The sequence below is a fragment of the Cryptomeria japonica genome, chromosome 4 (genome assembly GCF_030272615.1).
Source record: "Cryptomeria japonica chromosome 4, Sugi_1.0, whole genome shotgun sequence".
NCBI lineage: Eukaryota > Viridiplantae > Streptophyta > Pinopsida > Cupressales > Cupressaceae > Cryptomeria > Cryptomeria japonica.
The window spans coordinates 297,927,135-297,940,507 of NC_081408.1; the positions used below are offsets into that span (position 1 = coordinate 297,927,135).

At 35.1% G+C, this 13,373-nt stretch overlaps 1 protein-coding gene across 4 annotated transcripts in view; it reads left to right on the top strand.

Annotated features, from left to right (window-relative positions):
* Positions 1–13,373, top strand: part of LOC131064178 (uncharacterized) — a 142,156-nt gene that overhangs the window by 33,366 nt on the left and 95,417 nt on the right. For 2 of the 4 annotated variants that reach the window (XM_057998252.2, XM_057998334.2), the window contains exons 3-5: positions 6,167–6,267; positions 6,785–6,931; positions 7,146–7,310. In XM_057998252.2, the coding sequence (XP_057854235.2) occupies positions 6,167–6,267; positions 6,785–6,931; positions 7,146–7,310 (413 nt within the window). Of the gene's footprint in view, positions 1–6,166; positions 6,268–6,784; positions 6,932–7,145; positions 7,311–13,373 lie in introns of those variants that run through there. The other 2 variants (XM_057998405.2, XM_057998466.2) reach the window with 2 other exon arrangements.

Here is a 13,373-nt window from a genome sequence, read left to right on the forward strand (position 1 = left end):
GCGGTAAACCAGCCAAGGCAACAAGAGCATAACAAGACCAAATCACTCTACCACTTATGCAGCGGGAGGACTTTTACATAAAATTATCACTCAACCACATATCTCAGCAGGAGGACAATATCACTCAACCAATTGCTCAGTGGGAGGACAAAACTGAATTACAAAACATATAGGCGGCTAAGCCATCCTCTTCTAGTTGTTCAGTGGGAAATGCAACATAGAATGAATTGGTCAGTACTACTGAAGCAATTCTTACAAAGATAGAGATGTGAAAGAAGATAGAATGAAGTACATATCTCAAGAATTCACTAACACATTCTCACCATACACACTACTTGCTGTTCTGAAATCAGATACAAGGGAAACGCAGAACCAGCCATCCCGAAACCCACTAAAATGCTTGTAACTCTCTCAGAACCGGATAGAAACATGCCAAACCAAAAGCAAATGAAGCGTATGACATAAGCAAACAAAACAATACCTCGAAACTGCAACTGGAGAGCAACAACAACAATGCACACAATTCTGGAAATAGCGTTTTGGCTGAATAGTTCAATCTGCAACTGTAAATTGGAGAGTTCTCCAAATGCCACACCAATGCAGGAGAATTATTGTCTCTCCGATACACTTCCAACAAGCCCTCACCCAAAATGATGCACTCAACACACATGTAGCTGCAATCAAAATGCACTTCCAGTAGGCACACACCAGCAACACCAAAAAAACCAGCAGCACACAACTCTTCACCAACACACCCAAAAGTCACCAAATAGCTCACAACTACGAACTACAACTAGGAGCGATATCTCACACTTGAAACCGGAAGGAAGGATCTAGGAGGTATTCACCCTCGAAGAAGTCTAGAGTCATTCCGACAGCATAACGATATATTTTCTCTTGATAAACACATGAGGAGCCAAACACCTGTTTATATAGCTTTTCAACCCTGAAATTCAAATGAAACTACCTCCAAATTCACCTCATTCGAACTGCATTTCATTTCAAGTAGTGGACCCAAAGTGGCGCTCATTTCCCAAGTCCAAAAATCATGCCTAGAAAGAAGACCACGATTTTGGCATGATGTAACTTTGGAGTACTTCGAAAATAAAGTCTCCTTATATCCATTAGATAATTTGCCTAGGCAAGACTTAGGAAAAATATCAATTTCTGCACAATTCCCCATAACATCAATCAATAATAAAATAATTAAATAATAACCTTAGGATAAGGAATAATATTTAATTAAATCGCTTATAACTCCAATACTGATTATCAATAGGATCCAGATGAGGCTGAGCAATGGGGATCACTGAATTGTGCTAGAACGGGACCAAATCTAAGGCTGCCAAAAATAGAATGCCCCGAACTGCCACTTACTAATAATAGTAAGTCATGAAATAATGCTCCGAAAATCAATATCTTTGCAACTAGAGAAAGAGCTTGGCGAGCTTAGCAACTCAGTACCATCCTGACGGCCAAACCCTAACTTACTGAAAATAGTAAGTTCACATTCCACCCCTAATAAGTCTGGTCGGAACTCTAAGGAACATGGGAACCCTTAATTCATCTTTCCACATAGCCTACGGGTCTTCGGAATAGGCCAATGCACCACTGAATGCAACATCACAAGGAAGGGGACATTACATAGGACTCCACCTAGTTGTTCATCCATCTTCTTGCATTCTAGGTCTTAGATTAGATTCTCCAAACCCTGCATCTTTTGATATTTCTTTATCTTCCAGCTAGTAGATAGGATTTGAGTTGCATCAGATTAAACACGTAGGCAGTCGAATGTAAGTCCCTTTATGAATCCAACATAATCACATCAGACCAAATTGAACTTATCCACACGTAGAGACCCTACATACAAGAACCTTGGAGTTGCCTCGATTGATCCTTAGGCGAAATCTTCAGCATTTGGGGAAACTTTGTTCAAGAGAGGATAAGATACCTTGGTATTTTATTCTGTGTTCGCATGTGCATAGAAAACACATCAACAGGTCTCAATCTCAACTACATAACTGCCATATAATCAATGAATCACCATGTATCTATTTACCATTTTCACACCCCATCATCAAATGCATCTCAATGCTAAAATCACAATATAATGATGACTAGGAGGAGTGCAATGAGGAAAAACGACCAATTACCTTGTAGGAGGAGATGGAGAAACCGTTCAAGCTCTCGGAGCAAAGGATGGAGTAGATTAATGTGGATGCCTTGTAGGATTAGAAAGGAGGTGCAAAGCAAGTGAGGCATTCAAGGCATAGGTGTGCAAAAAGAAGTTATGTAATTCTAGTAGTATCCCCACAAGGAAAGCATCAAATAAAAAAATTATCTTTGCTAGTTTTATGGGTGAGGGTTGTTAAGCACACACTTATACTGAGAGGGGGCTGGGGGGGAGGGGTGGGCGGCTGTATAAGTTAATCTTTTACTTGTTAAAACTTAATAATCACAGTAGAAGCAACCACACAACATCAACAACTAACAACACAAGGAGAACACAAGATTTATGTGGAATCCCTTTTGGGAGAAAACCATGACAAATGATTGCTTATAAAATTATTTTACAAACTTTGTGGGCACCAACGCACACTGCTAAGCACCAACTTAGCAAGAGACACCAATCTCTTCTTGTAGGACACACCAACCTCCAAATAAGCAAAGTTCCACCTTGAAAATTGCTTCTTCAATGGATGATAGTTAATTCGATCTCCTTCATAAAAATATTCTTCTCATTTACTCCATAATTGATATTTCAACACATATACCTTCACACACAAATCTGCATATATTCATTACTTTCAATGGTGCAAATTTTAGATTTGTGCTCCTCTTAGTGTTGCGTAGGTACCATTATGCTTGATGGATGTCCATTTCCTAAGCTTCCATAGACCATACGTGGACAAAGGAATTGGTCTTATACGTGCTAATTGTAATTTGCTTGAAAGTTTTGAAATATTTTCATTTCTGCACATGCACTCATTTACAAATCTGCTTGCACTTTACATACATTTCTGCTCTAAAATCTGCTAAATTTGAAATTTTGAATTGCTATCTCATTGTATTTCTTGCACTTCCAATCACCATCATATCTCCTTTTATACCATATTAAAGAGTGCGATTTCTCCAAGGGTGATGACTTGTCTGAAGAGATGTGACTCTTCAAAAGAGGTCGGCCTTTAGTTTAATTTAATTAATTTTTATTTTTCCAGAGAAGGTGATTCCTCTCCAAGGAGTCGGCTACTATTATGATGATATGTATTTTCAGATGTGAGCACAAATAACAGATCCACACTGTAATACAAATTAAGATATAACAAATGTCTCTCATAAGTTGGGCACCGTTTGCATAATCTGTGCCATAATATCTTTGTTGTCTGTTGTAATGGCTGTGAATACATTTAATTGGCATTCTCCATTGAAGACATTCTGACTTCCATAATTCTAGGCACACGGTCAACATTATTGCTGAGTGTTACATTATTGTCCACACCTTATTATCTTGTAGCTTGTGTTGCCAATTCTACATTGGCCTCTTCTCACATGATTTTGCTGATATTATCTTATCTGTTCTGTGGCATCTTTGGATTGACCATAATTGAGGTTTGGCCATCTCTTGATCTTATTGAAGTGATGTGATTTGTGGCCTTTGGCCTTTGACAAATTACTGTTTCCCTTTGACATCAATGACAAAAATTTTCCAACAAGGTTCCCATTACCAATCCTCAGTAAATAATATAGTGAGAACTTCTAATCTTAACATGCAAATCTATGTTTCCATAACATAAATCACTCATTTAAATCACACTTGAATTAAAAATTATTACCATTTAAATTTCCATTAAAGCAATGCTGTGTCAGCAATCATATGTAAGCATAACCATACGATATAACTCAAAATTAGCTGAATGATAATCAGTATTACTATCTAAGCATCATATTTCCACAAACGAAACCAAAAATCCATTTGCAACATATGTGAACACTAATCAACTATCATAATCATGTAGCAAAGATCAATTTCCAAGTGCAACAATATCAAGTATCCAAAATATAGGGTATAATAGGTAGTATCACCAGAGGGAATGGGCCTTACAAGTACATTTTTCCTTGCTTACATAGAAACAGATGCTAAGTATAAGCCTCTTGTACAGTTGATGTAATATAAGTTACATTATATCAAAGAAACAATCAATTTCCTATCTACAGTAGTCCTAGCTACATTTGGCTAACACATGGTATGCACATCCATAATTGTGTTTGCAATGGAAAGCACAAGGTAATTCTACATTGTTTGGCTATTCCTCTTGATTCATTACTCAAGAATTAGAAGTCAATGTTTTAGTAGGAGATGGGGGAAGCCAACACTCATTTTGGCATTTACTGCTTCTAAACCAATTCATATTTTCCTATGTTCGCTGCTGTCAGATAAAGGATGTATCTGTTGAAAGTTGTCATTGATATCAAAGGCAGTTTGAATTAAATTATTTTCCAATTAATATAGGCCAACTACATCTGCAAATATTGGCACCCAAATTAGAAGTCAAAATGCATTAAATAAATAAATTTGTATTTGCTTATGTTGGTTGACTCCATCTCCATCTTGGTGCCCATTTTGATATGTCAAAAATAAATAAAACATTTTTTATATGATGAGCCAACCTTCTGAAGTGTGGCGCCCACTTTGTAGCGTTTAAAATCAAAATAAAAGTATTCACAAGAGGTCTGATCCCCTAGAGATGAGCACCCATCTTGGGCAAGAAAATAATTTATATAGAAATAAATTGTTGCTGTTTTGGACTGACCTCTTTGAAGTGTCACTTCTCTTGGGTGAAGAAGTGTTTTTGCAAGGTATAAAATTATAAATAGTGGTTGTTTTGAGAGATAGAAGAAAGCAATTTAGTGAATATCTTTCCAAGTTTCAGAGCAGATCTAAAGAAGTAAAATTCAGAATTTTGCAGCAGATTTAATCCAAGTTTGTTGCAGATCTCAAGGCAAGATTATGGCAATTTATATGATCAGAAATATTGCAGATTTACTCGAGATATTTTGAGTAGATTTATGGCAGATCTTTGAAAAGATTTAAAGCAGATTTTGTTTGAGTTAATGAGCAGACTTGAGTAGACAAATTGAAGTTGTTTCTAGAAGAAGTTCCAAACATTCATTATACCATTATCTTGAAGGTTGGTGCCTTCTATCTAAGGAGATGAGAAGGTTGGTGCCACTCATTCAAGGAGATTTGTGTCTCTTGTTGAGTTGTTGCTGAGTGGTGGAGATTGGTGTCTCTAGTGGGTTGGTGCCTATGAATCATCAAGAGGGGATTGGTGTCTCCTGTGGGTTGGAGTCTAGAAAAATTGTAAGAAGACTTATACAAGCAATATTTTGCCATGCTTTTCTCCCATAAGTGTTTCCACATAAAATCTTGTGTCTCTTATGTGTGTGGATTTTTGTTTTGCATAATTGATGCATTCTATGTTATTGATACTGTGCAATTGATATGCTTATGGTTTAAGTGTGAAAAAGTAAAAATAGATTTATACTGATTCACGCGCCCCTCTCAGTATAAGCATTTGTGTTTCTTCAGTATCTAGCAACAATTATCATGAACCATGGTGCTAGAAACCATTGGTCTACTAAACTCTTTGATTCTAAGTTATTCCCGCCCTTGCTGAATGTCAAATAATGTTATTTTGAAATTTGAAATTGGAATTTCAATATTGGTTAATATTTGGATCTCAATTTCTTTCTTAGTATTTTGCAATATTGCCATTTTTGTACTATATAATCAAATAATGAAAACATTCATTGTACTTTCTTAAAAATTGTCTCTTTTATACAATTTTATGTCAGCGTTATAGTTTCTATAGCAATGGTTTCATTTTTAAAGAGTGTTCTGTTTGTTAGTTCTTTTATTTTATGTTTTGCTTATGAATTTTGTCTTTCTTGGATATAATTCATGGATAGGCCTTTTGTTTATAATAAATTAATAGGAAAACACATTATTTCTTTAAAATTACATTGTCCGTATATACATTAAATCGCGTACTTGCAGTTCATAGTTGTTTGCTTTTGAAATGATTACTTGCAATAAAGAAAACTATTTCTAAATAAAGGGAAAGGTTCTGCCTCTTAACTACTGTCTATTAATTTTCTTTTGCAGTGGGCCCTCTTCTATTTGAAAATGCAGGAGAACCTTTGCAATTGTTGTCTACAGGTTATAGATCAGATTTAAATGTAAAGGTGTCTTTGAATCTCGATGATGTAAGTGTTTTCTTTTTCTATGCTTAGTACTTGTCTGTATTTTAATCTTTCTATATTTTTTTTCCACTAGTTACTGAAAGGTTGAATCAATTCTCCTTTGTAGTATCTGTTCTAAATGCCATCTCTGTATCATCTCTAGATATTTACAAAAAAAATTGAGCTATTTCACTCTCACATCACAAGATGTTAAAAAATACTGAGTTACTATTAGCAATAATTGAACAAATACATTTACAAAGGATTTTTAATTTCCTTGACTGAGAAGCAATTTTTTCTGTTATTGCTTAATAGAGCACGATCAAACTGATGCCTCTGTTTTCCCTACTTTTGCTTTGGGATAAATTAATGCACAGGGCTAGATGAGATCTGTAATTGCCATTATCATCTTTGAGCCTGGACCATATTCTATTTTTTAATGCAATACTCGAGTTTTACATTTGTTAGTTGATTCTTAATTGTAGTTCATTATCTTTAATATGCATACAATTCAATTGATTCCTTTTTTCTTATGCCTTAGGAGGTGGATCGAATTCAGGGTCAAAACGGGGAATCTTTTGTTCCCTATGAAGTTCTTCATGAATGTGTGGCTGAAGACATGAATGAACAGCAATTGGTCTCTGTCAATTCAAATCTAGTCTTTGGGAATCTTCTTCAGGGTTTGAAGGTAAATTTTTATGGGTATTTCGGCAAGAAAGTTGTGTTTCATCTTTTAGCTATTGTTTTGCTTTCCATACTGTGCTCGCATGCAAACTGTGAAGTTAATTCTTTTGATAAAATGCACACTACTACTTTTTGAGGAATGCTTAGAAATACTTGCTTTATCTTCTAACTATGCATGTTTGTTGCTTTGATATTTAATATTTTATTTTCCATGGCAGTGCAGAGATGGCACATTGCAACTCTTTTTTCCTGTTGGTGCAAATATGAGTGAGATTGGATCCATCTGTTATGATAAAGAAATGAAATGTTTGAAACATTGGAAGGAGCTACATCATAATGGACATATTTTTCCAATTTCTAACAGCTACCATCCAATTTTGCAGGTGCAAATGTCTTTTCTATCTTCATATTTGATGTTTCTTCTCTTTGTGGTTATGAGGCTCTTTGTATCATTTGATCTGAGTTTTTCTTGTAACTCCTCAAAGTGAGTGATTCACAAATCAACAGTCAAATCTTGTGTTAATTTTTCTTTTTCTAGCATCAACTATGCTTGCCAATTTTTAGTAAGGTATTATCTCTGGGTTATTGCCTAACAAATTTGATAAGCATTGAATGGAGGTTTTCTAAGTTGTTTAAATCACATGCTTGAATTGGTTTATAATAAATTGTATTCATTGTCAGGTTCCTTTCTATGTATCTAATTCGGCAGGCCAAAATCTATTGCTGAAACTTGAAAATATTCATCTTGTAGCTTGAAGCCTACAACTTTCACATTTTTTTTGCATACCTTACTTATGACCATGTCATACAAATTAGACAGTTTTATGATTTAGAATGAAGGTGAAAGTAAAATGTATTTAATATTTATCAAAAACCCTCTGTAAAGGCCTTTGAACCAAATTTAAGAACATCAACATTTTAGATTATGCTAAGTGGTGGATTTAATATTTATTTAAAGCAGTTTCTTTTTCCAACCAGGTGAAAAGATAAAAGTATACCACCAAAACTAAGGAAAAATAATGGCAAGCTAATTGTGTAGTAAAAATGGAGAATATAATGCAGAGGAAAAATGATTTAGACAAGAACTGGGAGCCCAGTGAAAAGCAACTGGTCATAACAGCTCCACACAAACACAATTCATAAATGCAGCAAGATCAAGGACAATAATTAACAACTGTGGAATTTAGATCAAAAATCACATCACAATTTGTTTCAGGCATGCAACCTAGCAATAGGGCAACACAAACTTAACTTATAATTCTCTGTTACTCTTTTGGACATCACAGTCCCATGATGACTGGGAGGATCATTCTCAGCTTCTGCTTCATGCAAATCCCTTTTACTTGTTTGATGGCCCTAGAAAATGCTTGTTGAGTTTTACAGGAAACAACCTCAAAAATGTAACATCTGCTTAAGGTTTGTGACTCTTGTGACAGTGAGTGACAATTGCAGCAAGGAAGTTATAACGGTCAACAATTAAGAATGGTACGCGAATTGCAATTGGCCACAACGAGCCTTCAAACACATGACCTACCAAAAATAGTCTAGCAAGAAAGTGCCGTTAGCAATATGTAACAGTTTGACAAAGATGTAGGTTAACAATACCTACACCCAACAAATGAAACTGAAATAGCACTTTAAATATTTCGTATGTACCCTTGGAAGCTAAGAAATATGTGGTTCCCATGGTGACCACTTAACAGAAAGGAAACTTATCAGCCCAAAAAGGCCAAGTGCATGGTTCCCAACAAATATAGTCAATCGATAGACAAGGTGAAGGACTGAACTTTTAGATGCCTTTGCTCTAAAGCCGAACTCACCCCATGTCCAAGGGTACATTTGGTTTGTCTCAACAAAGTAAATTGTACATGCTAGTTTCATAGGCTTATGCCAAGACAAGGAGATAGGTGTGGGCTCTAGGAAATCAACAGAAAATTTTGATATCTCAAATTTGTGTCCAGCTCTACTCATATGGAGCCCACATTTAACTACAGCCAGGAAATTCAGATTTTAATAGAGGATGTAGAAACATTTGTTTAAGCAAATAATATCCCTACAACACACACATATAAAGGAAACATAGAAAAAACATAAAATCAAATTATTACTGTTTTTGGTTGATGTAGGGTTGTGCTTAAACTCAGAAGCTCCTACATTGAAAAATTAAAGCTCCTATGTCGAAAAATTAAGTGCTTCAATGATATCTTAAACTACAAATGGGTATCTTTTTGCTTGTGTGTAACTAATTTTGGTAGTAATTGGACAGGATCTGGTCATTTTTTGGACACGATTTCAGTCACAATTTCAACCAGAGTGCAACGAAAATATTTATAGCAATGTGAAAAGCGAATCTAGAGTTACCAATATAGGAGACATCTGGGACTGTGGGCATCACCAACTATGGGTGACATTCCTTGCTTCTATATGGAATATTGGGAATGTTTCCCCATTGTAATGTCCCCAAATTTTATAAAGTGACTTAATTGATTAAGTTGTCCAAAAAAAATAATTTTATTTCTAAAGGATGAATTTAATTAAATTATAAAATAATAAAATAAGTCACTTTATTTAAATTTTTCCAGCTGTGACAAAAATGGAATGTAACCTAATATGGAAAATAACCTAATATGGAAAATAACCTAATCTTCTATATGTTTCCTACTCTCTAGAAGTTTCTTGGAGTTCTTTATAAGGAGGTTGGCTGGGTGAAGCAAGGATGCTTATGCTTATTGATTTTATATGACTAGATTTATGAAGCTTTGAAGTAGATTTCTGAGAATGAAAACCTTCAAAAGATTCATAGAAGGGTTGGACAAAAATCTATCTCTTCCTAAAGGGTGGATTTGTAACAGAGTTCACGTTTGGTCAAATTTATGAAGTCTTGTAAGATTTAGAGTTTGTTTTAGGAAATATAGATTTTTGCATCTATTTCTTATTTGGAAATAAGGTTGGTATATTCTGAATATTATATTTCCATGGGAATGTAGAGTTTATTGCTTTAAATTCGGCTTCATATATTTTGTTGTTTGTGATTGATAATCTTCATCAACTCATAAGTCTTCATTGGCGCTGAGTTTATATTTGCTGGACACTTTATTTAATTTGGAATGAAGTATCATCAAATGCAACTTCATAAGGGTTGGCAGTTTATTATTTGTTGATTGGGCCAATATAATTTGAAGATGATATGAATGTTTGATATTAATTTTTTGGGCCTGAAGTGCATAGTCGGGGAAACAAGAAGTGCGATATCTTTTCCACCCAAGACATTTTATTTCATTGTCATTGTAAGTTCATGTTTTTGATCATTAGAGACCTCCATTTCTTGTCATGAGTGATTGGCGCACCAGTTTATTGTTGTTTGAAGGTTCCTTGTTTGAGTATCACAAAACTTCTTTCAGAGGCAAGTTGAAACATCTATGGGTTGGAGTGAAGTCAGGTTCCATTCCATCTAGCGTGTTTCCAACTAAGTGAGGACATAGACTTGCAACTGAGGATGGGCTTATTCTAATCGGTAATCACAATACCTTTGAAGTCGAGAGTTTATTTGGGTCATGATTTCGATTTTCATGGTGCTGTTAAGACCAGTTTGGTTATATTAAACTCGCACATTCACATGGCCGCTAATCTCCCTCTATCCACAACTTGAGTCAATTATACCTAGAATGTACACTGGAGGAGACATTTTTGTTAAGGATGATTAGCCGTCTATATTCTCAGTGCACAAGATTGGAATCACTCAATTGAGTGAAAGTATAAAGGTTGCCAGCTGAAGGAAGATGTATATATTTCATCCATGTATGATATTTTTCTATTCTTTTAATGCAATAAGTATTGTGGCTGCATCTATAATTGAATGCATGATACGGGAAGTTCTTTAGTTTGAAACCTAAGTAACAGTAGCTCTGCAATATCTGAGATTATTTGTGAAAAGTGTGAAATTGGAAGGAATTATTGTGAGTAGGGTCAAAGCTTTGGTACCACTATAAGATCCCTAAATAGGAATATTAGGAAAGACCAACACTTAAAAGATTATGTTTTAATCCTTCAACATAGTAAACATTGTCAGTGTTATGTTTACCATCAAGAGATATTGAACCCTTACCTTTGATTAATTAGTTGAAAAACATAATAGTTGGAAGCATCCATCAACTAGTACGTTTGAAGGGAGGTTCTCCAGCAAGTGGTCCTTGAGAGTGCCATCCGAGATAGCTTGATAGTAAACGATGTAGGCATCCATCTCCTTTGAAGATTGCCAAGGTTATTGGCATGCAACTTCATTGCTCTTCATCCATCTCCAATAGAAGGTTTTTTTTTTCCTAATATTCCTATTTAGGGATCTTATAGTGGTACCAAAGCTTTGACCCTACTTGCATGTCGGGTTAAAAGTTGCAGCTGCTTGTCAGTCAGGCAAGACGAAGTCCAATCAGAATCACATAGAGGAATTCAATATAGAGTTTCTTAAGTATTTGCTTTCCACAAATATCGTGAATTTTTTGTTGAGCCAAGTTTCAAGTAGGGACTCTTGATAACAGAAGATCAACCGGTACCTATTGCTCCACTGGTAGAACAAGCCCTAGCAGCTAAAGTTGAATCAAAGGATGAATGAATTATTGACTCAGGATGCTCACATCACATGACTGGAGACAAAGGCAAATTCTTGAACTTTCAAGAATACAATGGAGGTTTAGTAAGATTCGGAGATGACAAAGCCTATTCAATCAAAGGTAAGGGTTCAATATCTCTTGATGGTAAACATAACACTGACAATGTTTACTATGTTGAAGGATTAAAACATAATCTTTTAAGTGTTGGTCAATTAGTTGAGAAACATAATAGTTGGAAGCATCCATCAACTAGTACGTTTGAAGGGAGGTTCTCCAGCAAGAGGTCCTTGAGAGTGCCATCCGAGATAGCTTGATAGTAAACGATGTAGTCATCCATCTCCTCTGAAGATTGCCAAGGTTATTGGCATGCAACTTCATTGCTCTTCATCCATCTCCAATAGAAGGTTTTTTTTTTCCTAATATTCCTATTTAGGGATCTTATAGTGGTACCAAAGCTTTGACCCTACTTGCATGTCGGGTTAAAAGTTGCAGCTGCTTGTCAGTCAGGCAAGACGAAGTCCAATCAGAATCACATAGAGGAATTCAATATAGAGTTTCTTAAGTATTTGCTTTCCACAAATATTTGGAAGATATAAAAGTGGTGGATATTCAAGTGAATTTGGATGATCTAGCCTCGCTTCTGAAGAAGCACAAGAAATGCTACATGAGCCTCAGAGATTCTATCACCCGAGTCAAGGTCATCACAAGTCACACTAAAGGACCTGATCAGGAACATATGAAAGTAATTTTACAAAAGTTCGAGGAATTCATGAAGCAGGATCAGAATGGAGTGTCTGGTGACACTTAGTAAGTTTTATAGTAGATGCATTTTTGAATAAGACATTGACACCTTAAGTGTCAACTTTGTATTTAATTTTTGCACTTAGGCAATGCACGTGTCCTAAGTCAAATCGAACTCTACCTTTGACTTGGTCACAAATTAGTTGTAGTTTTCCTAGTTTTATTTTGCACCTCTCTCCTATATATATGAGGTTGCTCATTATAATTGGCATCTATTATCTTTAATCTATATGCTGAAACTCTGCTGAAGTGAAGAGCAAAAGTGAAACTTTTTGTTCCTCTTGTGATTTTGCAAATTTGATGAAATAAGAAGAAAGCTTTGGCCTTCAGACTTTGTGTTGGATTCTTTTGTGTTTATGGTGAGTGTTCTTATGTCATTTTCATTTTAAGTTCTTATTGCTCAAGTAAAGGTGTGGTGAGAGAATATCATTAAAGTGTAGAGGCAATTGTTAACTTGTGAACTTTGTGTCATATCTTGACTATTGTTGTTAGAATTAGGAATTGGTGATCATATTATCATTTTGAAGACTTTGTGCTTCATTTTGATATTTCCAAGTTAAAGATGGCTGATCTATCTATCTATCTATCTATATATATATTGTGCTTGATTGTGTCATCTTGGAAAAGGAAATAGTAACTTGAAGACTTTGAGCTTCATATTATTATTTAACAAAAGCATTATCAAAGGTGAAGCTAAGAATCATTTTAAAGACTTTGAGCTTTATTTTGGTTTTCTTGGTTGCGTTAAGAATTTGTAAAAAGGTTGATAGGACAGCAGTGAATTTAAGACTTTGAGCTTAAGCACTCTTTCTAGTCCCAGAGAAGCAATGGAGGATTTTGTACCTTTATGGACACTTTGCTTCTTTTCTCATCTATAATAATTTTTCTTGCTTTGCAAGTTAATTTGTAACAAAGAAATTGTAAGAATTATTGCTGCTCTATGTTGTAAATTCTTTCTTGAAAAGAGAGGAAAAGAATAGCATCTATCTTGAAAAAAGAGGATAGGATGATGTACCACCCATGTTAGAATAGGAGTTA